Source organism: Erythrolamprus reginae, chromosome 6, assembly GCF_031021105.1.
Source record: "Erythrolamprus reginae isolate rEryReg1 chromosome 6, rEryReg1.hap1, whole genome shotgun sequence".
Lineage (NCBI taxonomy): Eukaryota > Metazoa > Chordata > Lepidosauria > Squamata > Dipsadidae > Erythrolamprus > Erythrolamprus reginae.
The window spans coordinates 90713860-90740610 of NC_091955.1; the positions used below are offsets into that span (position 1 = coordinate 90713860).

The 26751-nt window shown below is 42.6% G+C and overlaps 1 protein-coding gene across 10 annotated transcripts in view; it reads left to right on the forward strand.

Annotated features, from left to right (window-relative positions):
- C2CD5 (C2 calcium dependent domain containing 5) overlaps positions 1–21507 on the forward strand; it is a 99989-nt gene extending 78482 nt beyond the window's left edge. For 8 of the 10 annotated variants that reach the window (XM_070754359.1, XM_070754353.1, XM_070754357.1 and 5 more), the window contains 12 exons: positions 940–1080; positions 2894–2957; positions 3468–3529; positions 6795–6893; positions 10258–10347; positions 10838–10922; positions 11049–11135; positions 14663–14713; positions 15914–16015; positions 16955–17145; positions 18916–19062; positions 20164–21507. In XM_070754359.1, the coding sequence (XP_070610460.1) occupies positions 940–1080; positions 2894–2957; positions 3468–3529; positions 6795–6893; positions 10258–10347; positions 10838–10922; positions 11049–11135; positions 14663–14713; positions 15914–16015; positions 16955–17145; positions 18916–19062; positions 20164–20277 (1233 nt within the window). In that variant the 3' untranslated portion in view covers positions 20278–21507. The remainder of the gene's footprint in view (positions 1–939; positions 1081–2893; positions 2958–3467; positions 3530–6794; positions 6894–10257; positions 10348–10837; positions 10923–11048; positions 11136–14662; positions 14714–15913; positions 16016–16954; positions 17146–18915; positions 19063–20163) is intronic. The other 2 variants (XM_070754356.1, XM_070754358.1) reach the window with 1 other exon arrangement.
- The last annotated feature ends 5244 nt before the right edge of the window (positions 21508–26751 follow it).

Below are 26751 nucleotides of genomic sequence, written 5' to 3' on the forward strand. Positions count from 1 at the left end.
CATGGCACCAGACCAGATTATCTCAGGGACCGCCTTCTGCTGCACGAATCCCAGCGCCCAGTTAGGTCCCACAGAGTGGGCCTCCTCCTAGTCCCATCAACTAAACAATGTCGTTTGGCGGGCCCCAGGGGAAGAGCCTTCTCTGTGGCGGCCCCGACCCTCTGGAACCAACTCCCCCCCAGAGATTAGAATTGCCCCCACCCTCCTTGCCTTTTGTAAGCTTCTTAAAACCCACCTCTGCTGCCAGGCATGGGTGAACTGAGATATTCTTTCCCCCTAGGCCCTTACAATTTTATGCATGGTATGTTTGTATGTATCTTTGGTTTTATAATAAGGGTTTTTTAAAGTTGTTTTAGTATTGGATTGTTACATGCTGCTTTTATTAATGTTAGCCGCCCCGAATCTACGGAGAGGGGCGGCATACAAATCCAATAAATAAATAAATAAAAGGGGATCACACAAGCCCAGGACACTGTAGCCATCATAAATATGAACCAATTGTCAAGCATCCAAATGTAAATCACTTGACCGTGAAGATACTGCAAGGGTCATAAGTGTGAAAAATTGCCATAAGTTACTTTTTTCAGTGCCATTGTAACTTTGAATGGTCACTAAATGAACTGTTATAAGTTGAGGACTATCTGTATTGGGAATGAAAATTTAAATGCAATAGACCCCTGAAAATATAAAGCTAATCATCAGTGAGAGCGAATTAGAGAGAATCCTATAAAAATAATGAGAAAGAAAGTGGTTGCAAACATTCAGGAATAAAAAAGGTGAGTAAGTTACTCATTTTGGTCAGGGCAGAAATAGCCAAGATATTTCATACCGTATATGTTGGAGGAAAGTTGTGGTGGTAGCAGTGAAATGTTTAAAGTTCTTTTGTGAGGTTTCATAAACATGAGAAGTCTACATGATGCCATATATTGTTCTGCGTAGGAGACATCGGAAGAAATTATAGGTTCTCCCATTCCGGAACCGAGACACCGGACCAGGTTGCTAAGATCTCAGTCTGAAAGCTCTGATGAAATTGCAGAATTGGATCTCTCTCATGGCAAGAAAGACGCCTTTGTGTTGGAGGTATGTCCTCCTTCGGAAAAGTCCATCTTCTACCTCTGACTTATAAAGAATGAACGAAATTCATTTATTGAATTACAGAACCATTTGTAGTTAAGTATGTTTGCATTCTATAGATAACATATCTGAATGTGTGTGTGTGAGAGAGAGGGAGGGAAGGAAGGAAGGAAGGGGGGAGTGATTTAATTAAAACAGCTATTGTAAACTACTTTTCATTTTTGAAAATGAACAGCATGTGTAGTGGAATCTGCAACTAGGAGTGGGAATTAAGAGGCTGGCTAGCTTGGAATCCCTGCAGGGAATACATAAGTGTTCCAACCATGGAATGCTCTGTCCAGTTCTGGTCATCATAATAACAGGAAAGATGCAGAGACCCTAGAAAGAGGTCAGAGAAGATTGGAAAAGATGATAAAGAGTCTGGAGGCTAAACCATAGGACAGTTAAGGGGACTAGGATTGTGTAGCCTATCAAGCAGAAGGATTACTGTGGGACACAATAGAGGACTTATTCACCTTAGAGCAGGACAGGAAATAATGGGTGGAAGTTTGTTAAAGAGAGAAACAACCTAGAAGAAAGGAGACATTTTCTGACAGTGACAGTACTTAATCAATGGAATAGTTGGCTACTGGAGTTGTGAGTGTGCCATCACACCAAGTGTTCACAAATAGACTGGACAATGATTTGGCTAAAATAATAATAATAACAATAACAGAGTTGGAAGTGATCTTGGAGGTCTTCTAGTTCAACTCCCTGCTTGGGCAGGAGACCCGTAAGGTGCGCCCATGCGCATGCGCGCGCCCCAAAATACCCCCCCGCACACCCTTTTCCACAGGCGCGCACTCCCCATCCCCCTGCCAGCCTCGGGGGGGCGGGGAGGCGCCGGCAGTAGAAGGAAAGGGAGCCGCGGCTGCCTCTGCCTCCCCATGGTGCCTCCGGCCTCCTCGCGCCCCTGGCCTCTCGGCCCTGCCCCCCGCCCGCCCGATCCGCCCCCCTCTCCTCCTCTGCCGCCTCCTGCCTTGGGGCGCGACTTCTCCCGCAGCGGTGGCTGCAGCTTCTCCTCCTCCTCCTCCCAGCCAGGGAGGCTGCAAGAGAGGGTTTTCTCCGCGCGCTTCGAGAACGCTCGCCCTGCCCCTCTCGCAGCCCCTTCACTGGGAGTGCTTTCGTCACAGACTTTCAGCAAGGGGGCTGCAGTAGAGGCAGGGCAGGCGCTCCCAAAGCGCTCGGGGAAAGTGCTCTCGCAGCCCCCTCGCTGACAGAGAGAGAGGGAGAGAGAAAGTAAGTGAGAAAGAGAGAGAGAGAGAGAAAGGGGGGGAGAGAGATAGCAAGAGAGAGAAGAGAAAGAAAGCAAGAGAGATAGAAAGAAAGAGTGAGAGGGAAAGAAAACAAGAGAGAGAGAGAGAGCGCAATGGAGGAGAGAGAGATAGAAAGAGAGGGAGATCATTATTTATACTTCTATGCCGCCCAGTCCCAAAGGGACTGCCGCTCAGACACTATACTTTTCCGCCCACACAGGAAAAAAATTAGAGGGAACATTGCCCTATGCTACTTCAGAAAAATGGTTATCCAACATAAGAAATGAAAACTCACAAATACTGAAGTTTTAATTTTAATATACCAGAATGTTTAAATCTGTTAACAAGTCCCCAAGTAATGAATTTTAAAACTCGGGATATATGCGTTAGACTTTTCATATTGGTTGATAATATCTTTGTACGGTATGTATATTAAGTATGCTTTCCATATAGAATATTAATTAATAAAGGACATGTCAAAGGCCAAATTATTATATGTAGTTATTTCCCCCCCCCCCCCTCAGATTGATGATACAGATGCCATGGAAGACGTTCATTCTTTACTGACAGATATCCCTCCACCCTCAGGTACAGTTGATTTTTAAAAGTATTCTGATAATATTATAAAATACTCCCAAAAGTTTGACAATAGCCAGTTCTCTTTTCTCAGTATGTAGAATAATCCCAGGTACATTTTCTATTAGAAGAGTTCATCATAGTTTTAGGTTTCCTGAATTTGATCTTATAAAAAACAAGCCCATTTATTGTTAGATAGTTAGATACATAATTTGTAAACTCAATTGTTATTTGCTTGTATGTAATGAATGTGGCATACTTTGTGCATTTAATATACACTTTCAGTGTCTCAGAGTATTGGAACACAAGTTATATTTAACTGAATTGAACTGATTCATTCATTCCTAAGTATATATACATATTTCTTTAGAATATTAATAGATTGTCTCGTTCTCAAAAAATACAAATATAGAAAGCACAGTGACTTCGCAAATCAGTTATGCTGAAAACCTGAGCAAATAAAACAACAGCATTATACCTTCTTTTTTTAAATACTAAAAACCTGAATTTGTTCTTTGTCAGGCTTTTATAGCTGCAATACAGAAATTATGCCTGGAATAAACAATTGGACTTCTGACATACAGGTAAAATAGTATCAATATACTCCGATCAATGTTCAGAGTAATATATAAAGTATGCAAAACTGCTTCTCTTTCACTTCATATTAATTTGCTTAGATTCAGTTGTCGGCATCAAAAATTTGAGAGGGGGGGAGATTTCCACATAAATTATGTGGTGTAGGTCCAAGCAAGTTTATTTATTTTATTTATTTATTTATTGGATTTGTATGCCGCCCCTCTCCGCAGACTCGGGGCAGCTAACAACAGCAATAAAACAGTGTATAACAAAATCCAATACTAAAAACAGTTAAAAACCCATTATATAAAAACCAATCATACATACAGACATACCATGCATAAAATTGTAAAGGCCTAGGGGGGAAGTGTATCTCAGTTCTCCCATGCCTGGCAGCAGAGGTGGGTTTTAAGCAGCTTTCGAAAGGCAAGGAGGGTGAGGGCAATTCTAATCTCTGGGGGGAGTTGGTTCCAGAGGGCTGGGGCCGCCACAGAGAAGGCTCTTCCTCTAGGTCCCGCCAAGCGACATTGTTTGGTTGACGGGACCCAGAGAAGACCCACTCTGTGGGACCTAACCGGTCGCTGAGATTCGTGCATCAGATATTTTCATATGAGGCCACACAATTAAGAATTAAGTTTTCTCTCTCTGTGTCAGTTCCATAACCATTGGCACAGGGTATCCAGCAAATCTGGAAAACAGGGAAATCAGAATTATCAGGGAAATTGGCGGTTCGGGAAATATCAGGGAATTATCTAATTCGTGAAAAAATGGAATAAATCAGGGGGGGAACCAAACTGTATTAAAATGTTTAGAAATCAGGGAAAAATCATGTAAAACAAACAAACAAACCGGATCATGCTGCCAGTTAGAGTCAAGCAAAAATGAGCATAACTGTGGCAACAACTTGCTTACTCAGCTATTGATCTTTCTCCATGGCTTAGCCGTTTGCTATGACGTCATCTATCACCGATCCTTAACTGGAACGCAAGTTACTGGGAAATATCAGGGGATTTCAAAATGCTTTCCCCCTGGACACCCTGTTGGTAGTAAAGAAACTTGGAAGTGAGCACAGGTAGTCCTCATCTGACAACAGTTTGTTTAGTGACCATTCAGAGTTACAATGGCACTGAAAAAAAGGTGATTTATGGCCATTCGTTACACTTATGACTGTTGCAGCATTCCGGTGGTCACGTAATTTTACAATTAGATTGTTCTGTCGGGCTCTCTGGTAGACTCCTCCCAAAAATTCACAGGTACAAATTTCAGACACACACACGTTTGAAAATTCAAAACAATGTTCTTTATAATGAAAATTCACTTAAACTAAGCCCTCTTTCGGTATAGCGAAGAGCACTCGTCTCCAAACAAACTGGTAATTTGTACAAGTCCCTTATCAGTTCTGTGATATTTAGCTTGCAGCTGTGAGGCAATTCACAGTCCTTCTTCTTTCACAAAGTGACACACACTTTGCTCTGGTTTAGTTTCAAAGCGGGGAAAAATCAGCACACAAAAGGTCAAAGTCAGTAAAGCAGTCACGAAACACAACTATCAGATAATCCTCCACAATGGCCAAACCCACAGGCTGCTCTTTATAGCAGCCTCACTAATTACCCCAGCCCCACCCAACCACAGGTGGCCTCATTTTCTTTGATAATAATCTCTCAGTTGTTGTTGCCTATGCATCGCTCTCTGCATGCGTGGCTGTATCATTAACTCTTGTTCCGAATCCAAGGAGGCGCTAGATAATTGATCTCCTTCTGAGCTGTCTGCCACACTCTCCTCCTCCCTGTCACTCATGTCTTCTTGGTCAGAGGAGCCTTCATCAGCAGATTCCACTGGGGGAAAAACAGGCCTGCAGCATGTTGATGTCTCCCCCACATCCACAGTCTTTGGGGCAGGAGCAGGGCCAGAGCTAACCACAGCATAGATGCTTGATAAATGATTCATATTTATGATGGTTGTAATGTAGCAGAATATATCATCAACTTCTGTGACCTTCTGACAAAGCAAAGTCAACGGGGGAAACCTAGTTCACTTTACAACCATTTTACTAATTTAATATCTGTACTTAAGAACTGTGACAATAAAGGTCTTAAAATGGGACAAAACTCACTTAACAAATGTCTCACTTAAGCCACATAAATTTTGGGCTTAATTGAACGACCTGTATAGATTATTACCCCATGCATAAAGCTTCCCTATTTAACAGATTAACAGAGTTGGAGGGGAGCTTGCAGGTCATCTAGTCCAACCCCCTGCCCAAGCAAGAGATCCTTACCTCTGCCTCTACCTAGGATCAAACTCACAACTCCCTGATTGTGAGGTGAGAGCTCCACCTCGAGGCCACATAAAGCTTTCTTGTAATAAATGTCCAATCTTAACATTTGGTACACAGATTATGCTCCCAGTCCTGTATTTCTTCTCATTATAAATTACAACACACCATTTATTTTTCATTTATAGTGGCAAAATTTATTCATTCCAATCTACATAGGATTGTTATCATTAGCATGAAATGTATCATACCTGACCTAGTTGGCATTAAATTATTTATTCATTCATTCATTCATTCATTCATTCATTCATTCATTCATTCATTTATTTATTAAATTTGTATGCCGCTCCTCTCCGCAGACTCGGGGCGGCTCACAACAATAACAGAAAACAATATGTAATACAAATTCAATAATTAGAAAGCTAAAAACCCATAGTTTAAAAAACATGCACACAACATACCATACATAAACAGTATAGGCCTGGGGAAGACATTTCAGTTCCCCCATGCCTGACGGCAGAGGTGGGTTTTAAGGAGTTTGCGGAAGGCAAGGAGGGTGGGGGCAGTTCTAATCTCAGGGGGTAGCTGGTTCCAGAGGGTCGGGGCCGCCACAGAGAAGGCTCTTGCCCTGGGACCTGCCAAACGACATTGTTTAGTCAACGGGACCCGGAGAAGGCCAACTCTGTGGGACCTAATCGGTTGCTGGGATTTGTGCGGCAGAAGGCAGTCCTGGAGATATTCTGGTCCGATGACATGAAGGGCTTTATAGGTCAAGACCAACACTTTGAATTGTGACCGGAAATTGATCGGCAACCAATGAAGACTGCGGAGTGTTGGTGTAACATGGGCATACTTTGGGAAGCCCATGATTATCTTAGAATATATGCTATTTTTCTTTTGTCTTGTACCACTTACAATCTCAGTTGTAATTCAGCCAGTAATAAGACTCTTATTTGTACTTAAGGAGGACAATTCACGATTTTGTTTTCCTGCTTCAGATGTTTACGTCTGTAAGAGTCTCCAGACTTAGCAATATTACCCTCACAAACCAAACTCTCAACAAGACCTTTAATGATCTCTGTGAGAATCTACTAAAGGTAAGAGAATGCTTGCTGGAATTAATCGAGTTGTTTGATCTATTTGGGTAATCAGTCCTTTGCTTTAGGGGGGTTTACTTGCTTTTCCGGTGTAAATTATAGAATAGAATTCTTTATTAGCCCAGTGTGATTGGACACACAAGGTATTTGTTATTGGTGCATACGCTGTCAGTGTACATAAAATAAAATATACATTTGTCAAGAATCATGAGATACGACACATAATGATCATCATAGGGTCAAATAAGCAATCAGAAAGAATAAATATTAATAAAAGTCTTAGGGATACAAGCAACAAATTACAGTCATAACTGGGAGGAGATGGATGATAAGAATGCTGAGAAAAATTAGTAGTAATAGTAGTAAATAGTTTGACAGTGTTGAGGGAATTATTTGTTTAGCAGAGTGATGGCATTTGGGAAAAAAATGTTCTTGTGTCTAGTTGTCTTGGTGTGCAGTGCTCTGTAGCAACGTTTTGAGGGTAGGAGTTGAAACAGTTTATGTCCAGGATGCAAGATGATAAATAAATGACAGTTATAAAGAAGACATGAAATATCCTGTGTAAGATAACAGCCAGGTGATTTTGCTTATTATTACTATATTATCCTCCCATCTTCCCAAAAATCATGAGCTAACCTTTGCAGTCTATTCATAGTCTATTTATTAGATTGTTGGCAATCTTTCACATGCTGCAAGACTTATTTATTTTATTTGTTTAGTTTAACAAACATGTACAAGATAACAGGTATAAGTATAAACATGAGTATGAACATAGGAAATGAGTATGAATAATAGGACCAGGATGGTAGGCACGTTGGTATGCTTACGCACACCTCTTCCAGACCTCTTAGGAATGGGTTGAAGTAATTTTTACACCCCAACTTCTTTAATTTACAATGGTCTGAGTAATATTAAGAACATAGGAACATAAGAAGAGCCCTGCTGAATCAGGCCAAAGCCCATCGAGTCCAGCATTCTGTGTCACACAATGGCCCACTGATTGTCCATGGGGATCTTGAGCAGAAAGAGAAGGCAAGACCCTCCCTTTCCCTTGACCCCCAACAAATGGGACACAAGGGAATCCTGCCTGCCTCAACCAACATAGAGGCGGCACATGGACATAACTGTAATATATTACAGTCATACCTCGTCTTACGAACCTAATTGGTTCCAGGGGGAGGTTCATAAGACGAAAGGTTCGTAAGACGAAACATTGTTTCCCATAGGAAACAATGTAAAGTCAATTAATCCGTGCAACCAAAAAAAACCCCCCGCAAAAAACCAGCGTTCGGCGACTGCTGGGAAGCCGCGCGGCTATTTTAAAAGGTGACAGCCGGGCTGGGGGGCTTCCCAGCAACCTCCCGAACCCGGAAGTTCGGCAAAAGTTCTGGGTTGGGAAGGTTGCTGGGAAGCCCCCCAGGCTGGCTGTCACCTTTTAAAACAGCCGTGCGGCTTCCCAGCAGCTTCCCGAAGCCGAACGCCAAACCCGAACTTCCGCGTTCGGCGTTCGGCGACTGCTGGGAAGCCGCGCGGCTGTTTTAAAAGGTGACAGCCGGGCTGGGGGGCTTCCCAGCAACCTCCCGAACCGAACCCGGGGTTCAGAAAAATTTTGCCTCTTCTTACTAACTTTTTTCGAGTTACGAACCGGCGTTTGGGAGGCTGCTGGGAAGCTCCGCCGCCCGGCTGTCACCTTTTAAAACAGCCGCGCGGCTTCCCAGCAGTCTCCGAACGCCGGTTCGTAACTCGAAAAAAGTTCGTAAGAAGAGGCAAAATTTTTCTGAACCCCGGGTTCATATCACGAGTTGTTCGTAAGACGAGGGGTTCGTATCTTGAGGTACCACTGTATATGATTTTAAAGCTGGTTTTATTCTAATCAATTGTGACTCAATTGTTTGTCTGTTTTCTTGGTCAATGACCAAAATAAAACCAAAACATAAATAATAAAAATGGTAAAAAATTAAAACCACAGAATTTCTTTTAAAAACCCCGCACAATTTGATGCCTAAGAGGCCTGGAAGGGATGTGGTGAGATCATTGAAGACCAGCAATGGATTTTCATCCTTACTTTTTTAGGGGGGTGAATTGAAGCGGTAAAATTGATGCCTTACTTTTTAGAGACAACTGAGTGGGTTTTTATTATTATTATTATTATTATTATTATTATTATTATTATTATTTATTAGATTTGTATGCCGCCCTTCTCCCGAGACTCGGAGCGGCTCACAACAGCAAAACACAGTACAAATCTAATGATTAAAGAACAGTTAAAACCCTTAATATAAAACACTCATACATCCCAGACAAACCAAACATAAAATGGAAGGGCCCAAGGGAATCAATTTTCCCATGCCTGACGGCAGAGGTGGATTTTAAAGAGTTTGTGAAAGGCAAGGAGGGTGGGGGCAATCCTGATCTCCGGGGGGAGTTGATTCCAGAGGGTCGGGGCCGCCACAGAGAAGGCTCTTCCCCTGGGTCCCGCCAGACGACATTGTTTTGTCGACGGGACCTGGAGAAGGCCAACTCTGTGGGACCTAATTGGTCGCTGGGATTCATGCGGCAGAAGGCGGTCCCGGAGGTATTTTGGTACGATACCATGAAGGGCTTTATAAGTCATAACCAACACTTTGAATTGTGACTGGAAATTGATCGGCAACCAATGCAGACTGCGGAGTGTTGGTGTAACATGGGCATATTTAGGGAAGCCCATGATTGCTCTCGCAGCTGCATTCTGCACGATCTGAAGTTTCCAAACACTCTTCAAAGGCAGCCCCATGTAGAGAGCGTTACAGTAGTCGAACCTCGAGGTGATGAGGGCATGAGTGACTGTGAGCAGTGACTCCCGGTCCAGACAGGGCCGCAACTGGTGCACCAGGCGAACCTGGGCAAACGCCCTCCCTTGCCACAACGAATTTTAGGGGGTAAAATGAGCAAAATTGCATGTTTTAGAACCGGACACCAATTTTAGCTACTTCCATTTATCTTTTTTGCAAAAGGCTTTATTGAGCAGAAACCTGGAGGTTCAGAGAAATGGGTTTGTATTTTTTTTTTTAAATGCATTTAAGCAGTTACTGTAGCCCTCCATCTCATTCTCATCCTTCTGGGCAGCTAACCGCGCATTTAGAAACTTCAAAGAAAAGAAGCAAAAACAGCATAGGGTTTGGAGGCTTCTAACTTTGCTAACTTGCCATTCTCACTAATTTACGCCCAAGTCACCCCGATGCCCCTTGACCAAATAGAATTTCCTGAACGAAAGTCACCTTGCTTCTATGCCGAAGATGCTTTTTAAACTTGTAACCGCTTGCCAGTGGCCCAAAAGTTATTAGCCGTTTCTTATATTTTAGTAGTCATTTGTTATATTTCACAGAGCCTTTATTTTAAACTCCGTTCGATGACCCCTTGTTGCCTGTGCCACGTCAACTTTACTGTTGCTCTTCCAGAAGATGAATTAATTCAGGTGAGCCCATTCTGTATAGTCTGGAGGACAGAAGGAAAAGGGGGGACAGGATCGAAACATTTAAATATCTTAAAGGGTTAAATAAGGTTCAGGAGGGAAGTGTTTTTAATAGGAAAGTGAACACAAGAACAAGGGGGCACAATCTGAAGTTAGTTGGGGGAAAGATCAAAAGCAACGTGAGAAAATATTTTACTGAAAGAGTAGTAGATCCTTGGAACAAACTTCCAGCAGACGTGGTTGGTAAATCCACAGTAACTGAATTTAAACATGCCTGGGATAAACATATATCCATTGTGAGATAAAATACAGGAAATAGTATAAGGGCAGACTAGATGGACCATGAGGTCTTTTTCTGCCGTCAGTCTTCTATGTTTCTATATTTCTAAAAGAAATAAAATGAATGAATGAATGAATGTAGTGAGTGAGTGAGTGAGTGAGTGAATGAATGAATGAATGAAAAAACCTGACATTTAAATATTTCTAATTGCAGGTCACTGTTACCGCTGTTGCAATAACCTTTGATAAACACCAGGCTTTGCAAACAGCTAAAACTGTAGAAAAAAACCTACAAAGAGGTAAAAAAAAAAACCCACATTTGAGAATGTACACATTCATTCTTTGCCATTAGGGTTAACATGATTTCAGGACATCTGGGTTGTAATGGAAAAATCAATATTTATCTACCACTTTATTATTTCAAGCTTCCACAGACAACGAAGAACAGCTGCAGTTTCCCTTGGAGCTTTCTTCTGATCCTCACATGCCTCAGCAGTTCTCACCGGCTAAAGGTTGGATTTTATTTTAACTATCCTTTTACAAAAAAATGAGCATATGCTTATCCTTACATGTTTCATTCACTTGCTCCTTTGGTGCTTGCCCACAAACTCAGCTTGGATTTAGTACCGTTACCTAGTATGAATTGAATGTTGGCACTTTCCATCTATAGGAAAGCTAAGCTAAGAGTCTCCGGAGAGGGGCGGCATACAAATCCAATGAATGAATGAATGAATGAATGAATGAATGAATGAATGAATGAATGAAGGAAGGAAGGAAGGAAGGAAGGAAGAAAGAAAGAAAGAAAGAAAGGAAAAAAAGGAAAGAAAGGAAAAAAGAAAGAAAGAAAGAGAAAGAAAGAAAGAAAGGGGAGGATGTAAGGAAGGGAAGAAAGAAAGAAAGAGGATGTAAGGAAGGAAAGAAAGAAAGAAAGAAAGAAAGCTATACCGAAAGTGTGTTGAGGAAAATTGCTTTAATTACAATAAGCTGTTAACGTATCAGGAAGGAGCAAATGAAAAGAAACAAGTTGATTTTTCTGCTTGTTTTTAATTGCAGTTCTGTAACTGCTTGTTTTTAATTTCAATTCTGTAATTGAGCTAACTGCATTTTGGGAATACATGAAGCAATTCCTCAGTGATCTGGAAATTATCTCTGCTAAATTGAATCAACAATGTTTGGAAACATGAAAATGAAATTTTGTTTAGAGTCAAGACAATTGTAGCTAAAAGTTTTTTATTTCTCTAAAGATAATTAAGTGTTCTTCTTCCTTAAGCCCATTCTTTATTCTAATTCAGAAGATAGAACCTCCGGTGTAGAGAGCTCCAGAATAATTCTTTTAAATCTCCAAAAATTGATTTAATGTGAATTAATGCAGATGAAGATTGGAATAAATATTCCATAGTTTGCATGTTTGCTGATAGGGTGGAAAGAGATCAAGGGAAGTTAGATTTTTATTGCAGTAGACAGGTCATTTAAAATGTGAACTCAGTTCTGAAAGACTTGAAAAAGAATAGAAAATAAAATGGGAGGTACCATTATTCATTGCTTAGTGTCTTCTTTGGAATATTGTGCATGCATTTTATTCTATATTGGAAAACATTGCATAATTTCATGTGGATTTTTTTAAAAAAAGTTTCAATTGATCTGTTTAACCATCTTTCAAAAATCCATATGAAGTCAAGCAAACGTTTGTAGCTGAATTTACTATGCAGAATAATATCATTTTCATAGAGATCCCTTGAACTAAGTCCTAAATCCTCCTTAGATCACTGGGTATGCTTTATTTTGATATCTGAGTAACATCTAATCTCTTGAAACCATAATCTTAGATTAGACAAGTTTAAGAGTAGAGCCTATCAGACATAGAAGTGCTCTTCTGATAAACCCAGTACTCGGAACAAAAGAAGTTTAATTGAATGTGTGAAGTTGTTGAATTATAGCTTGGCAGTTGTTAACCAACCAACCCGGATCATTTCTTATTGCTCTTGAATTATCACAATACCTCTTTTCCAAATATTTAGATAATTACGCTGTCACTGACCTTATTTTTGGACACTTGGCAACCGACTCATATTTATGACAGTTGCAGGGTCTCAGGGTCATATGACCACCTTTTCCGAACAAAAAAGGAAAGTCAAGGGGAGGGGAGCCAAGTTCACTTAATCACTGTGTTACTAACTTAACAGCCTGCAATGATTTTCTTAACAATTGTGGCAAGAAAGGTCATAAATTGGGCCAAACCTCTTGCTTAGCAATGGAAATTTGAGGCTCATTTGTGGTTGTAAGTCAAGGACTAGTTGTATTCCGAGGGAATAAATGCTTAGCTAAAGCAGAAGCCTTCTTTGATGCTTAGGGGTTTGCCTTATTTGGTCTTTTTTAAGATCAGCACCATGGACAGCATAATATAATTAGCAATCTGCTGCTGAAGGCAAATTACAGTGGTACCTCTACCTAAGAACACCTCTACTTATGAACTTCTCCATATAAAAACCAGGTGTTCAAGATTTTTTTGCCTCTTCTCAAGAACCATTTTCCACTTACAAACCCGAGCCTCCGAAACTGTAACCGGAAAAGGCAGAGAGAAGTCTCCGTGGGGCCTCTCTAGGAATCTCCTGGGAGGAGACAGGGGCAGAAAAGGTGGGGAGAAGCCTCTCTAGGAATCTCCTGGGAGGAAACACGGCCGGGAAAGGCAGGGAGAAGCCTCTGTGCGGCCTCTCTAGGAATCTCCTGGGAGGAAACAGGGCCTCCACCCTCCCTGTGGTTTCCCCAATCGCACACATTATTTGCCTTTACATTGATTCCTATGGGAAAAATTGCTGCTTCTTACAAACTTTTCTACTTAAGAATCTGGTCTCGGAACGAATTAAGTTCGTAAGTAGAGGTACCACTGTATTTCCTTGAAGGTTGAACATCACCCCTCTCTCATGCCATATATAGTTAATTGTACAAGTGGGGTTTTCAGAATCCAGAGGCAATGCTGATTCTTAACCAGTGGCTCCCAAACTTTCCGGCTTTGCGGACCGGCAGGGAGTGGAGGAAGGTGATGGCTCTGTCTGAGCAGCAGCTGAGTGCATTTCCTTCAAGTGGAGCTGTGCATGTGCTTGCCAGTCACTTCTGGTTTGAATAGGCCCCAGCCCAGGGATGGGCCGTGCCCTGGCGGCTGGAGACTCCTATTGTAAACAATGCATTAAGATGCCCTTAAAAAAGAGCAAAACAACAAAATGGCATTTGCTTTCCGTGCTGTAAGATTTACTAGAAAATCTTTCATCATTGCCGTTCTAATTTCTGGGGGAGTTGATTCCAGAGGGCCGGGGCCACCACAGAAAAGGCTCTTCCCCTGGGGCCCGCCAAACGACATTGTTTGGTCGACAGGACCCAGAGAAGGCCAACTCTGTGGGACCTTATCGGCCACTGCACTTGTAGAAAATCCATCAAATAATGGCTGGAACATAAGATGTTGGGTGGGGGACGACGAAGTAAAAGAACTCAGGCCCCTCCCTGATAGTTGGCAGCATAATTTCCAAAACCAGAACACAGTCAGTGTGACATGATAAAAGAAGCCAGAAAAACAATTTTTTAAGTTTGAAAAGGGAGGATTTGGAAGAAATCCAAATGGAGTTTTAATCTTATAATTTTAATGTCTTATAATCCAAAAATACGGTATTTTATGAAGGTTTGAGTATAGGCAGTCCTCAACTTGCAACAGTTCATTTGGTGACTGTTTGAAGTTACAACGGCACTGAAAAGAGTGATGTGACTTTTTTTTCACACACCATTGCAACATCTCCATGGTTAGGTGATGAAAATTATAAACTTGGCAACAATTGGTTCATATTTATGACTGTTGCATCGTTTCCCCAGAAGGCTGAAATGGCACATTTTTTGGTGGGCAGAGAGAGACGCAGCCAAATAAGGAATTCAATGTGAATTCGTGAAGAAAGATGAGATTAGAATCAACAGAGTAAAAGGCCAAATACATTTTACTTCCTCTTTCCTGTCACTGCCTGTATTATATCGGTGGACTTGATTTTTGTCTTATTAGAGGACCTGGAGAATGCAAGTTCCCACGCAGGCATACCAGCTGGTCAAAGAGGTAAGTTTACTTGATTTAGCTGAAAACCGGAACAGGAAATGAATTCCTGGGTTTGTTGGGAATACATTTTTGAGATATAACACTAAATCTTCCAAACACTACTTACCTTGGAAAGCATGCTCTGAAATGGCTTATTGGTAGCCAAAATACGTATTGGAAACAACAATGGGGTTTCAAGTATTGTTGTCCAGAACAATTTCCTGAAATGGTGTTAGTTATTGGCTTTCATCTTTCCTTAATATAATTTTGAATTCCCTTGGATTTTTTTTAACAAAGGACACAGATGGGTAAAGTAAAAGAGCTGCAAATACAGTGATACCTCATCTTACAAACGCCTCATCATACAAACTTTTCGAGATACAAACCCAGGGTTTAAGATTTTTTTTGCCTCTTCTTACAAACTATTTTCACCTTACAAACCCACCGCCGCTGCTGGGATGCCCTACCTCTGGACTTCCGTTGCCAGTGTTTTTGCACTGCTGGGATTCCCTTGAGGCTCCCCTCCATGGGAAACCCCACCTCTGGACTTCCGTGTTTTTGTGATGCTGCAGGGGAATCCCAGCAGGGGAATCCCAACAGCGCAAAAATGGGTGCTTCACTGGCAACGGAAGTCCGGAGGTGGGGTTTCCCAGCGAGAGGAGCCTCAATGAAATCGCAGCATCACAAAAACACAGAGGTCCGGAAATGGGAATCTCAGCAGTGCAAAAACGGGCGCTTTGGCTGGCAAAAGGGGTGAATTTTGGGCTTGCACGCATTAATCGCTTTTCCATTGATTCCTATGAGAAACATTGTTTCATCTGACAAACTTTTCACCTTAAGAACCTAGTCCTGGAACCAATTAAGTTTGTAAGACAAGGTATCACTGTATATCAATAGTCGTTAGCCATTTTGATGCATGCCCGCCTCCAAATAGAGTCTTTGGAGAAGGGCAGCATACAAATCTAATAAATAATAATAGTGAATGGAAAAAAAACATACAACTCTTCCCTGGTACAATCTGAGAGGAGGAAAGCCTGTGGTCTAGTAGTGTTGAATTATTAACTTTCACCGCCTTGAGTTTTCGACAAAAATAATAAAGGCGGGATACAAATCAAGATGACGGGTTCGTCAGAAGGAACGCTTCGAATGGGCAAAGGGGCATCACCCATATTTTCCTTTTCTTTTCTTTTTCCCCTTTTGTTTCTCTGTCTGTGTTTCCAGCCACTTCGGTTGATTACAGTTCCTTTGCAGACAGATGCAACAGCTGGATAGAATTCATTAAACTGAAAGCTCACACCATAAGGCGTGGATCAATTAAGACAAGTAGGCAGCCGTTTCTATCCCGTTCTGATCATTGGGAGCCTAGATTCTGATCTCTCAGTGGCAAAGGGCAGAGCTTCGTATTCAATAGTGGCATTGCGGAAAAAAAAATCAGTGTCCTGAGTGTGAAAGCTGCAGAGGCACAGGATCGGTCCCAAAACGGTTCATTTTTGGAGCACGCGGCTCCCCGAATCATTGCCAGCATACGTACCGGTGGCCAATAGGCATGCGAATTGTAACCACCCCCACCCCCTCACCCACCCACCCCAAAAAATATACATACTCTGCATGGCAGAATATGTATGTGTATACTTCAGTGAAATTACTCGTAACATGCAAGGATTCGCTATGTGACCTGCATGGCTGTAATTACCGAATTAATCCACGATGAGTTGGGTTTTTAAAATCTTATTTAAGTCTCTCCCTAGGTTTTGCTTTATTTTGCTCAATTTAGACGGAAGCTGGAAGAGCTTAGACCAAATTTGCAAAAACAGGGGGGGGGGGGGGAGAAAAAGTGGAACGGAGAAATATGTCAACTTTCACACTCTTTCCTGTAGACTTTTGTCATTCCTTCTTGCGGAAAATGTTCCATCAAATTTTGACTCCCTTTTCGACTCCTTCCGCTCTACCCATTCACCCCACCCCGCCCCACCCTTTTCCGTAGATCCACTTTATAACCAATCATCTGTCTGTGGCAGCTGCTGGCCTCCGTGCTCCCTTTTTTTGCAGGAATGATCCTTGTTCTCCCCAAATAAATCCCAGCCCAAGCTTCTGGCCTCTCACTTGCATGTTCTGCATGATGATTCGCTTCCTTTGGCTGAGCCATCACAGGCCGCTGAATGTGGTCACCCAGCTCTTTTACGCCCATGTGGACGGGTCGCTGTTGGCGCCGACCAGAGTTCCCGTTGAGCGTCTCTCCTTCTCTCTCTTTGCTCTGTGTAGCCATCTCCCTGGACAAGCCAAGCCCGCTGACCGAAGGACAGTGCCGTAACCGCCTGGGGCCCATGGGAATGAACTCCACTGTGCCGGTTGTGAAGATGACACCGCTTTCGTTCATCCCCGGGGCCAAAATAACAAAGTACCTTGGAATCATCAACATGTTCTTCATACGAGAAACCACTTCTCTACGAGAGGTGAGCTGACCAGTGTATTTCTCCCGTGAGTCATTGCAGGCAGGATTGAGTTTAGGTTTGGAGTATATCATGGACTTAGGTCTGAAATGCGGCATGGCTCCAGAGCAGGGGCGTCAAGCTTAAGGCCCGGGGGCCGAATCCAGCCCGCGGAGTGCTTAAATGTGGCCCATGGGGAGACAGCAAAGAACCAGCCACAGTGCCTCTGCCAGCGACAACGGAGCTCAGGAGGGCTGCGTGCAGGAAATGGAGCTTGCAAGGGCTTCAGGCGGCACTGCCAAGCTCCATTTTTGCTAGCAGGAGGTTGCAGGAGGCCGATGCAGAACGCGAACTTCCGACACGATGCCAACTGGTAGTGGAAGCCGCCCCTAGTTATGGCCGTTTATTTTTCACTTCAGGTGAGAGTCGAGAAAGAGTGCAGATAAGAGCAACAAAGATTGGGAGGGAAGGGGCTGGAGGCTACAGCATGAACAATGAACTATTTGTTTGTTTGTTTGTTTGTTTGTTTGTTTGTTTGTTTGTTTGTTTGGATTTATATGCCGCCCCTCTCTGAGGACTCGGGGCACCTCACAGCATGTACAGAAAAACAGGAAACAATAATAACAATCCTACATGGCATTGGACCAGAGTACCTCCGGAACCGCCTGCTACCGCACGAATCCCAGCAACCGATAAGGTCCCACAGAGTTGGCCTTCTCCAGGTCCTGTCGACTAAACAATGCCGTTTGGCGGGCCCCAGGAGAAGAGCCTTCTCTGTGGCGGCCCCGGCCCTCTGAAACCAACTCCCCCTGGAGATTAGAACTGCCCCCACCCTTCCTGTCTTTGGTAAACTACTCAAGACTCACTTATACCGCCAGGCATGGGGGAGTTGAGACACCTTTCCCCCCAGGCTTTTTTATACTTTGTTTTATGTTTGGTATGAATGTGTTGTTTGGTTTTTTAAAATAATGATAGGGTTTTATATGTTTTTAATATTAGATTTGTGCCACTGCTATATTGTTTTTATTGCTGTTGTGAGCCGCCCCGAGTCTTCGGAGAGGGGCGGCATACAAATCTAATAAATAAATAAATAAACTGGTAGAAAATCATTAAAAAGAGATCCAGCCTGGAACTAAGGAGAAATTTATTCAAAATGGGAACAATTAATCAAGGGAATGACTTGTCTTCAGAAGTTGTGGCTGCTCCATCGCTGGAGGTTTTTAAGAAGAGACAACCATTTGTCTGAAATTGTATAAGGTCTCCTGCTTGAGCAGAGGGTTGGATTAGAACAGTGTTTTTCAACCAGTGTGCCATGGTCAGGTGTGCCGTGGGGAAATTAAACATGGGTCCCCAAACTACCATTCCCGCCAGGATATCCCTTTTGTGTTCATTGAAACAGGCCCAGGTTTCACACTGAGTATAAATACATTTAGAAACTAGGCCTTACAATTTACGCATGGTATGTTTGTATGTATGTTTGGTTTTATAATAAGGTTTTTTTTAGTTGTTTAGTATTGGATTGTTACATGCTGTTTTTTATCACTGTTGTTAGCTGCCCCGAGTCCGCGGAGAGGGGCGGCATACGAATCCAATAAATGATGATGATGATGATGATGTAATGCATTAGAGTGTCATTATGTGTCATTTTGGTTGGTGGTGTGCCCCAGGATTTTGTAAATGTAAAAAATGTGCCGTGGCTCAAAAAAGGGTGAAAATCACTGGATTAGAAGACTTCCAAGGTTCTTTTCAACTCTGTTGTTCTGTATTCAAACAACTTATTTGTATGTTTTGTAGGAAGGTGGTGTGAGCGGCTTCCTGCATGCATTTGTCGCTGAAGTGTTTGCGATGGTCCGAGCTCACGTGGCCGCCCTAGGGGGAAACGCTGTGGTCTCTTACATCATGAAGCAGTGTGTGTTCATGGAAAACCCAAACAAAAACCAGGTAAATAGGCTGGCCTTACCAAATCCTCTTGGTGTCCATCTGGAGGTTCTTTGTGATAACCCCAAAGCCCACAGCTTTTTGCCGAGAAGATGACGGCCAAATTCATGAATTGTTTCTGGAATTTTCAGAACCAGAAGGAAAAGGCCTTTAGCCCCATGAGTTTGCAAAACAACGTCCAGGGCTTCAGAAATAATTTGCAAACGGTCCTTCATACCAGTAGCCCTGTTTACTGCATTTAAAACATCAGTAGCTTCTTCTAGGGTTGTGTGGCTGCTGTCCATGCAATCCAAGATGCAGCTGCTTTAATAGGTAATGATCAATACTAGGCTCATGCACCTTCGTACCCCAAAAACCTTTTTGGAAATGAATCCAAAGCATAAAGATGGTTTATCACTAATCCAGTGATGGCGAACCTTTTCTTCCTTGAGTGCCGAAAGCATGTGTGCATGTGCTATTGTGTGGAGATGTGTGGACTTCAACTTCCAGATGATCCCTAGTCGGGGGAACGTTGGGAGTTGAAGCCCATTCGGCTCTTAAAGTTGCCAAGTCGAGGAACATTGATTTACCCCTTTGAGACTTTGCAAGCATGCAGTAATCAATTCCTCTCTTTGCAACCAGTCTGGCCATGAATTCCCGACATCGCTTAGCAAAAAGCTCCTCAGATGGTGCTGGTAATTTATAAATTATGTAAAAAATATTTAAAACATTTTAAAGGCAGAAAAGTACAAGAACACTACTCCAAAACCTCCTTATCCTAATAGCTGCTCTAACGATCTGCCGAATCCCATACAGAGCTATTGCTATCATCTATAACAGTGTTTCCCAACCTTGGCAACTTGGAGATATCTGGACTTCAACTCCCAGAATTCCCCAGCCAGCATTCGCTGGCTGGGGAATTCCGGGAGTTGAAGTCCAAATATCTTCAAGTTGCCAAGGTTGGGAAACACTGATCTATAATTTTCCCCAGTTCTATATCCAGAACTTCTGAAGCGGCCGGAACCACATCTCATTTTATATAAGTTATCTCTGTAAGTTATTGCAAACTGTCAGTTTCAAAGTCCATTAGGCATATAATTGAATATCCCTTCTTTGTTGCTGCAGGCCCAGTGTCTAATAAATGTCAGCGGAGACGCGGTGATTTTTATTCGCGAATCTGAAATCGATGGGGTGCCTGCCCAGTTTTCTGCTACTGGTTCCACAAAAGAAACAACATGAAGAACGGAGATATTTTTATTCATGTGACCATGTTTCCGGAGGTTCCGGTGGCCAGGTTTTGTTTCTTAACGCTCCATATATGAAGGATAGCTCCGTTTTGTACCAGCTTTTAAAACATCTTTTCCCATTTCATAAGATCTAAGAAATCATCTCAGAGCTCTCTGGACAGATGAAAGAACATCTGCCGTAAAGAAAGAACTGGACTATCTATTGTTCTTCAGGCTCCCCAGGATATTGCCCTGCATATCTTAGAAACACTCTGAGATGAAGACCTTGCTAATTCTTTGATAAGGCAGGAAGAGGGATATTGATACTGGAATAACTGGAACAACTAAATCTACGTTTTCCATAAAAGGAGAAAATGGCATTAATATTGCCAGATGTTCACCCTGCACAGAGAATATACCTGTTGGAATAAAGAACAACAATAAGCATCCTAAACTGGATTTTGTGGCATGTTTGTTTCTTTGTTTTCATATTAGCAAAACTATGGACTATTTTTCTATTGTAATTTCCTTTTTTAAAAACAAATAAACAAAACAGCATTGTTTACGATGAATTAGCCAATGCACATAGGACTGCTGTAGCCTGTCTTTGGAACAACGGGATGCGGGGACAATATTTCTCAAGGCACTGGAATCCCAGCTGGCGTTGGAAGAAAAGATCAGGGTTTCTGATCCTGGGTTGTAAATGCCAGCAAAATGGAAAAATCAGAGATGCCGCTGGCCTTCCCTAAACAGCACTCAGCTTTGATACTCAAGACAGGGATTGTGGCAAATAAAAGAAGAACGTTCCGATAACCTTGGATGTCTGAAAAGAAAAATCTTAAGAAATTGCTGAGAGTGATTTCATCCGTAAATCGGAAAGGTAGAGGAGAATTTTGCATCCAGCCATAGAGGAATATTCACCGGACAAAAAGAGGAACCTCTTAAAATTGGTTTTCCTTGGTTCAACCAGTGGACCGTTGACAGAACATCCATCAAATGTTCTCCAGAGGCTCATTCTCCCTCACCAAACATATTCTTGTCTTAAGAGGCAAGCTGAAATCTTCCAGTGGCTTCCAATATGGGACTTGAAGTACATAATGCAAACTTGAATGTAAATACATGAGAATTTATTGGATTAAAGTGCAGAAACTTGTAGACTATTTGTCCAATTCAGAGATTTCTTTGTAAGACGAGTGGTGAATGTCACATTCCTATGTACATAAATAAAGCCTCTTTATATAAATGTCTGCTTCAATGCTCTGGACACATATTGTGGAAGAAGAAAAGCCAAATAATGACATTCTGGTGGGGTCAAGTTTGGTTTCCTTTCCTATCTAGAATTCTGCTGCAGATTTTTCATGGCTTAATGTCATAATTTGGAACGAAGCAATAAATACTTTACCTTAGCTCAGGGCTGTCAAACATGTGGCCCACAAGCCAGATGTGTCAAATGTGCCATGGCCATGCCCGGTTTAGTGAAGGAAGGAAAAGTAACAATACCGTCATGTGCCGATGCTGTGACAACCCGAATTTAATACTGTATATCAAGAACATTGTCTCTCTCTTTTTTTCCGCCAACATCATTGGGTTTTCTTACATCCTAATACATCTCACCCTGAGAAAATAGCAAACTCTTAACTCCTTTCCACTTTGGCACAGGATGGAGATATTTGTGTTTTTGTGTCTCTCTGTTGTGTTGGAAAATCCTAAAAAGCTTTCTTGAGTGAGGTAGGACGCCTCATATTCACCAAGGGAGCCCTTTATGAACTCCAGTATTGGGACACGTGGCATGGCTAGTAGTAGTAATATCCATTGTGGTCGTATGTGTATTTAGGGCCCAATCTCGGTCAATCACCAGGATAAAAAGATTCAGTCTTCTGAGCTTTGGACTTGTGCTGGAGCCTGTTCTGTCGGGCTCTCTGGTAGAATCCTCCCAAAAATTCACAGGTACAAATGTCAGACACACACACGTTTGAAAATTCAAAACGATGTTCTTTATACAGTAATGAAAATTCACTTAAACCAAGCCCTCTTTTGGTATAGCAAAGAGCACTCGTCTCCAACCAAACTGGTATTTTGTACAAGTCCCTTATCAGTTCTGTGATACTTAGCTTGCAGCTGTGAGGCAATTCACAGTCCTTCTTCTTTCACACTTTGCTCTGGTTTAGTTTCAAAGCAGGGAAAAATCAGCACACAAAAGGTCAAAGTCAGTAAAGCAGTCACAAAACACAATGATCAGATAATCCTCCACAATGGCCAAACCCACAGGCTGCTCTTTATAGCAGCCTCACTAATTACCACAGCCCCACCCAACCACAGGTGGCCTCATTTTCTTTGATAATAATCTCTCAGTTGTTATTGCCTATGCATCGCTCTCCGCATGCATGGCTGTATCATTAACTCTTGTTCTGAATCCAAGGAGGAGCTAGATAATTGATCTCCTTCTGAGCTGTCTGCCCCACTCTCCTCCCTGTCACTCATGTCTTCTTGGTCAGAGGAGCCTTCATCATCAGATTCCACCGGGTGGGGGGGCAAAACAGGCCTGCAGCATGTGGATGTCTCCCCCACATCCACAGTCCTTGGGGCAGGAGCTGGGCCAGAGCTAACCACAACAGAGCCCATCTCAGGGAGCTTCCCTCCATCAGACTGCTATTCTCTTGTATATTTATATGGTGCTTGATTGTATGTGGGGTTTTTTTTAGTTGTTGACTGGGGTGTTGATAGCTGGCTATTAAGTTGTATCCCTGTGCTGTCAAGCCCCTATCTCCTAAGTACTTGGTAGGCTGGTGGTAAATCAACACTCCTGTTAACTGGTGAGGGGCTCATTTCCCAGGCTTCCATCACTTCCCTGGCTGCTTTTTATAGCTGCTCATCCAACAATCTGCAAAAATTAACGTATGTCCTTGTCTGTTGCAATGTAAGACTACCAATGACTTCAGATCATCTCGTCTGACCGCTCGCTTGCATTCTTGCTATCTGGTGGTTAAGCTTCCTTCCTGTCTGTCTCTACATGGTCACCGGGGCAATCCACGCAGATCTTATTTTGTTTATTTACTATATAAAATGCAAAGAAAAGCAGAAATAGGAAATTAAGGGAAGGAGAAAGAGGAAAATAAAGTCTGAGGTTCAAGGCAAAAAAAGAGAAAAAGGTTCTTTTTAGCTTAGTGCAAGATAAAAGAAAGAAAATATGCCAGCCTTAACTTCTGTTCCCAACTTTAGTTCAAACAGGAAGGTAAACTCTGAGTGAAGGTACTGCATGCATAAAATAAATCTAAGCTAAAATATCCCTCTAGTCAGCAGAACGTCTTTGCTTTTACAAAGTATTATGTAAGTAGCCACTTCTAGAAGGACAATTCAATCTAATGGACAAAAGCGAAGTCATCTTAGGTTTGTTTCTTTTGAACAAATCTGGTATTCTTCAAAATTCAAAAATTATTGTTCAAAAATTCTTTTGAACAGATCTGGTAGGTTACGTTAAAAATATCTTTTCCCCCTCCAGGCAATCTTTGCAATGCATGATTCGTCCTCTTATCGTAGCCTCCGAGCGGTGTGCGATACCCACTTGCAGATCTTGGAAGCTCTGCTCTACTGCTTCCGAAATGTTTTTGATGCCATGTGGTTGGTCTTGTACCTTATTTGTTTTATTTTTATTTATTTTGTCCAATACATGTTGTGATTCCGTCTGAGGCTCCTCAGGGAACGGCTGAACCTCTGCCGGCTCCCTGCTCAGAGGGGGAGGAGGAGGAACAGGAGGAGGAGGAGGAGGCCCAGGCAGAAGGGGAGGAGGAATATCAGGCCGAGGGAGAGGGAGAACAGCCAGAATCCCCCGGGGTGGAGCTCTCCCCAGCAAGCAGCCTGGAGTCCTTAGATGAAAATGCTCAAGCCATCATCGATCACAGGCAGAGAAGAGCAGCACAACGAAGGGGACAATTAGCCAGGTACTTCCAGTCCTAAATAGGTAACAGCTGGGTTTGGGTGTGGTTCTCCCCAGAAAGGCTGAAAAGGCAGACCCACCCTTCCTGTCTTGTGGAGTATTATCTTTGGGAGTCCTGGGACCTGGCTGTGATCTTTGGCGTCTCTGATTCTGGCTTGTGGCCTTGAAGGCTGAAACCTTGGGGAAAAAGGTGTGGGGGCTTATTCTCTACAGTGGTGTGTGTGTCAGCAAGAAGTCTGCTGTATTGTCTGGCCGTCAGGACTTTGCTGTGAAGCCTCATAGCCTGCCTGTTGGGAAGAACAGGTTTTTCTCTGTGTTTAGTTTTCAAACTATAAAGTGCTTTTGCTTTTACCAGCGTGTCTGGCTGCTTTTTCCAGTTGGTGTTGAAGTCTGGGGGCACCCAGACAGAACAATACACAATGAGGGTTTTAGTGGGTATATATCTATATATACATAATAAAATACATGATAAAGGTTATAGAGGAGATACTCATAGTAAAATATATTTAAGAAATAATAGAAAAGAAGATATAGTAATAGAACATATCAATGAAAGCATAGAAGAAGAGATATAGGAATAGAGGAAAGGTATAGGAGATATAGGAGAGCAATAGGACAGGGGACGGAAGGCACTCTAGTGCACTTGTACTCGCCCCTTACTGACCTCTTAGGAATCTGGATAGGTCAACCGTGGATAATCTAAGGGTAAAGTGTTGGGGGTTTGGGGATGACACTACGGAGTCCGGTAATGAGTTCCACGCTTCGACAACTCGGTTACTGAAGTCATATTTTTTACAGTCAAGTTTGGAGCAGTTAATATTAAGTTTAAATCTGTTTTGTGCTCTTGTGTTGTTGTTGTTGAAGCTGAAGTAGTCACCGACAGGCAGGACGTTGCGGCATATGATCTTATGGGCAATACTTAGATCTTGTTTAAGGCGTCTTAGTTCTAAACTTTCTAGGCCAAGGATTGAAAGTCTAGTCTCATAGGGTATTCTATTTCGAGTGGAGGAGTGAAGGGCTCTTCTGGTGAAGTATCTTTGGACATTTTCAAGGGTGTTAATGTCTGAGATGCGATATGGGTTCCAAACAGATGAGCTGTATTCGAAGATGGGTCTGGCAAAAGTTTTGTAAGCTCTGGTAAGTAGTGTGAGATTGCCAGAGCAGAAGCTACATAGGATTAGGTTTACAACTCTTGAAGCCTTCTTGGCTATATTGTTGCAGTGGGCTTTGGCACTTAAATCTTTTGTTATTAGTATACCAAGGTATCCCTTGTTTCTTCCTTTCTCCCCCTACTGTGTTGCGTGGGCATCTTGTGACAAACACTTGTGGGTTCTGTCTGAATTGTTTTGTGCAAGTGTACAGTGGTACCTCTACTTATGAACTTAATTCGTTCTGTGACCAGGTTCTTAAATAGAAAAGTTTGTAAGAAGAAGCAATTTTCTCCATAGGAATCAATGTAAAAGCAAATAATGCGCGCGATTGGAGAAACCATAGGGAGGATGGAGGCCCTGTTTCCTCCCAGGAGATTCCTAGAGAGGCCCCATGGAGGCTTCTACCTACCTTTTTCACCCCTTGTTCCTCCCAGGAGATTCCTAGAGAGGTCCCACAGAGGCTTCTTCCTGCCTTTTCCGGCCCTGTTTCCTCCCAGGAGATTCCTAGAGAGGCCCCACGGAGGCTTCTTCCTGCCTTTTCCGGCCCTGTTTCCTCCCAGGAGATTCCTAGAGAGGCCCCATGGAGGCTTCTACCTACCTTTTTCGCCCCTGTTTCCTCCTAGGAGATTCCTAGAGAGGCCCCACAGAGGCTTCTCCCTGCCTTTTCCGGTTACAGTTTCAGAGGCTCGGGTTTGTAAGTGGAAAATGGTTCTTGAGAAGAGGCAAAAAAATCTTGAACACCCGATTCTTATCTAGAAAAGTTCGTAAGTAAAGGCGTTCGTAGGTAGAGGTACCACTGCATTTAGTATGTGTTTTTAGTCTGCAGTCCTTTAACAAGTAAGATCGGGTACTGTGAGAGATACTGAGTTAGGTCCAGATGAGGAAGGATGAGAGAAGTTGTAGATAAACACGGCACTGATAGATCAAAGCAATTCAGCTTACATAATTGCCTCTTCTAGAACTGAACCAACTGGTTTAGTTTCGGTTATATATATTAGCTCATGCGATGGTTTGGGAGAGGAGAAATTGTTTTTATCCCCAACAATTGCTAATGTTTTTTTTCTTCTCCCAGGAGGGATAGTGATTTGTAATAGGCTTGAAACTCAAAAGCAGTTTGTCAAGGGGGGCGTTTGCCCAGGTTCGCCTGGTGCACCAGTTGTGGCCCTATTTGGATCGGGAGTCACTGCTCACAGTCACTCATGCCCTCATCACCTCGAGGCTCGACTACTGTAACGCTCTCTACATGGGGCTACCTTTGAAAAGTATTCGGAAACTTCAGACCATGCAGAATGCAGCTGCGAGAGTTATCATGGGCCTTCTTAAATATGCCCATGTCACACCAACACTCCGCAGTCTGCATTGGTTGCCGATCAGTTTCCGGTCACAATTCAAAGTGTTGGTT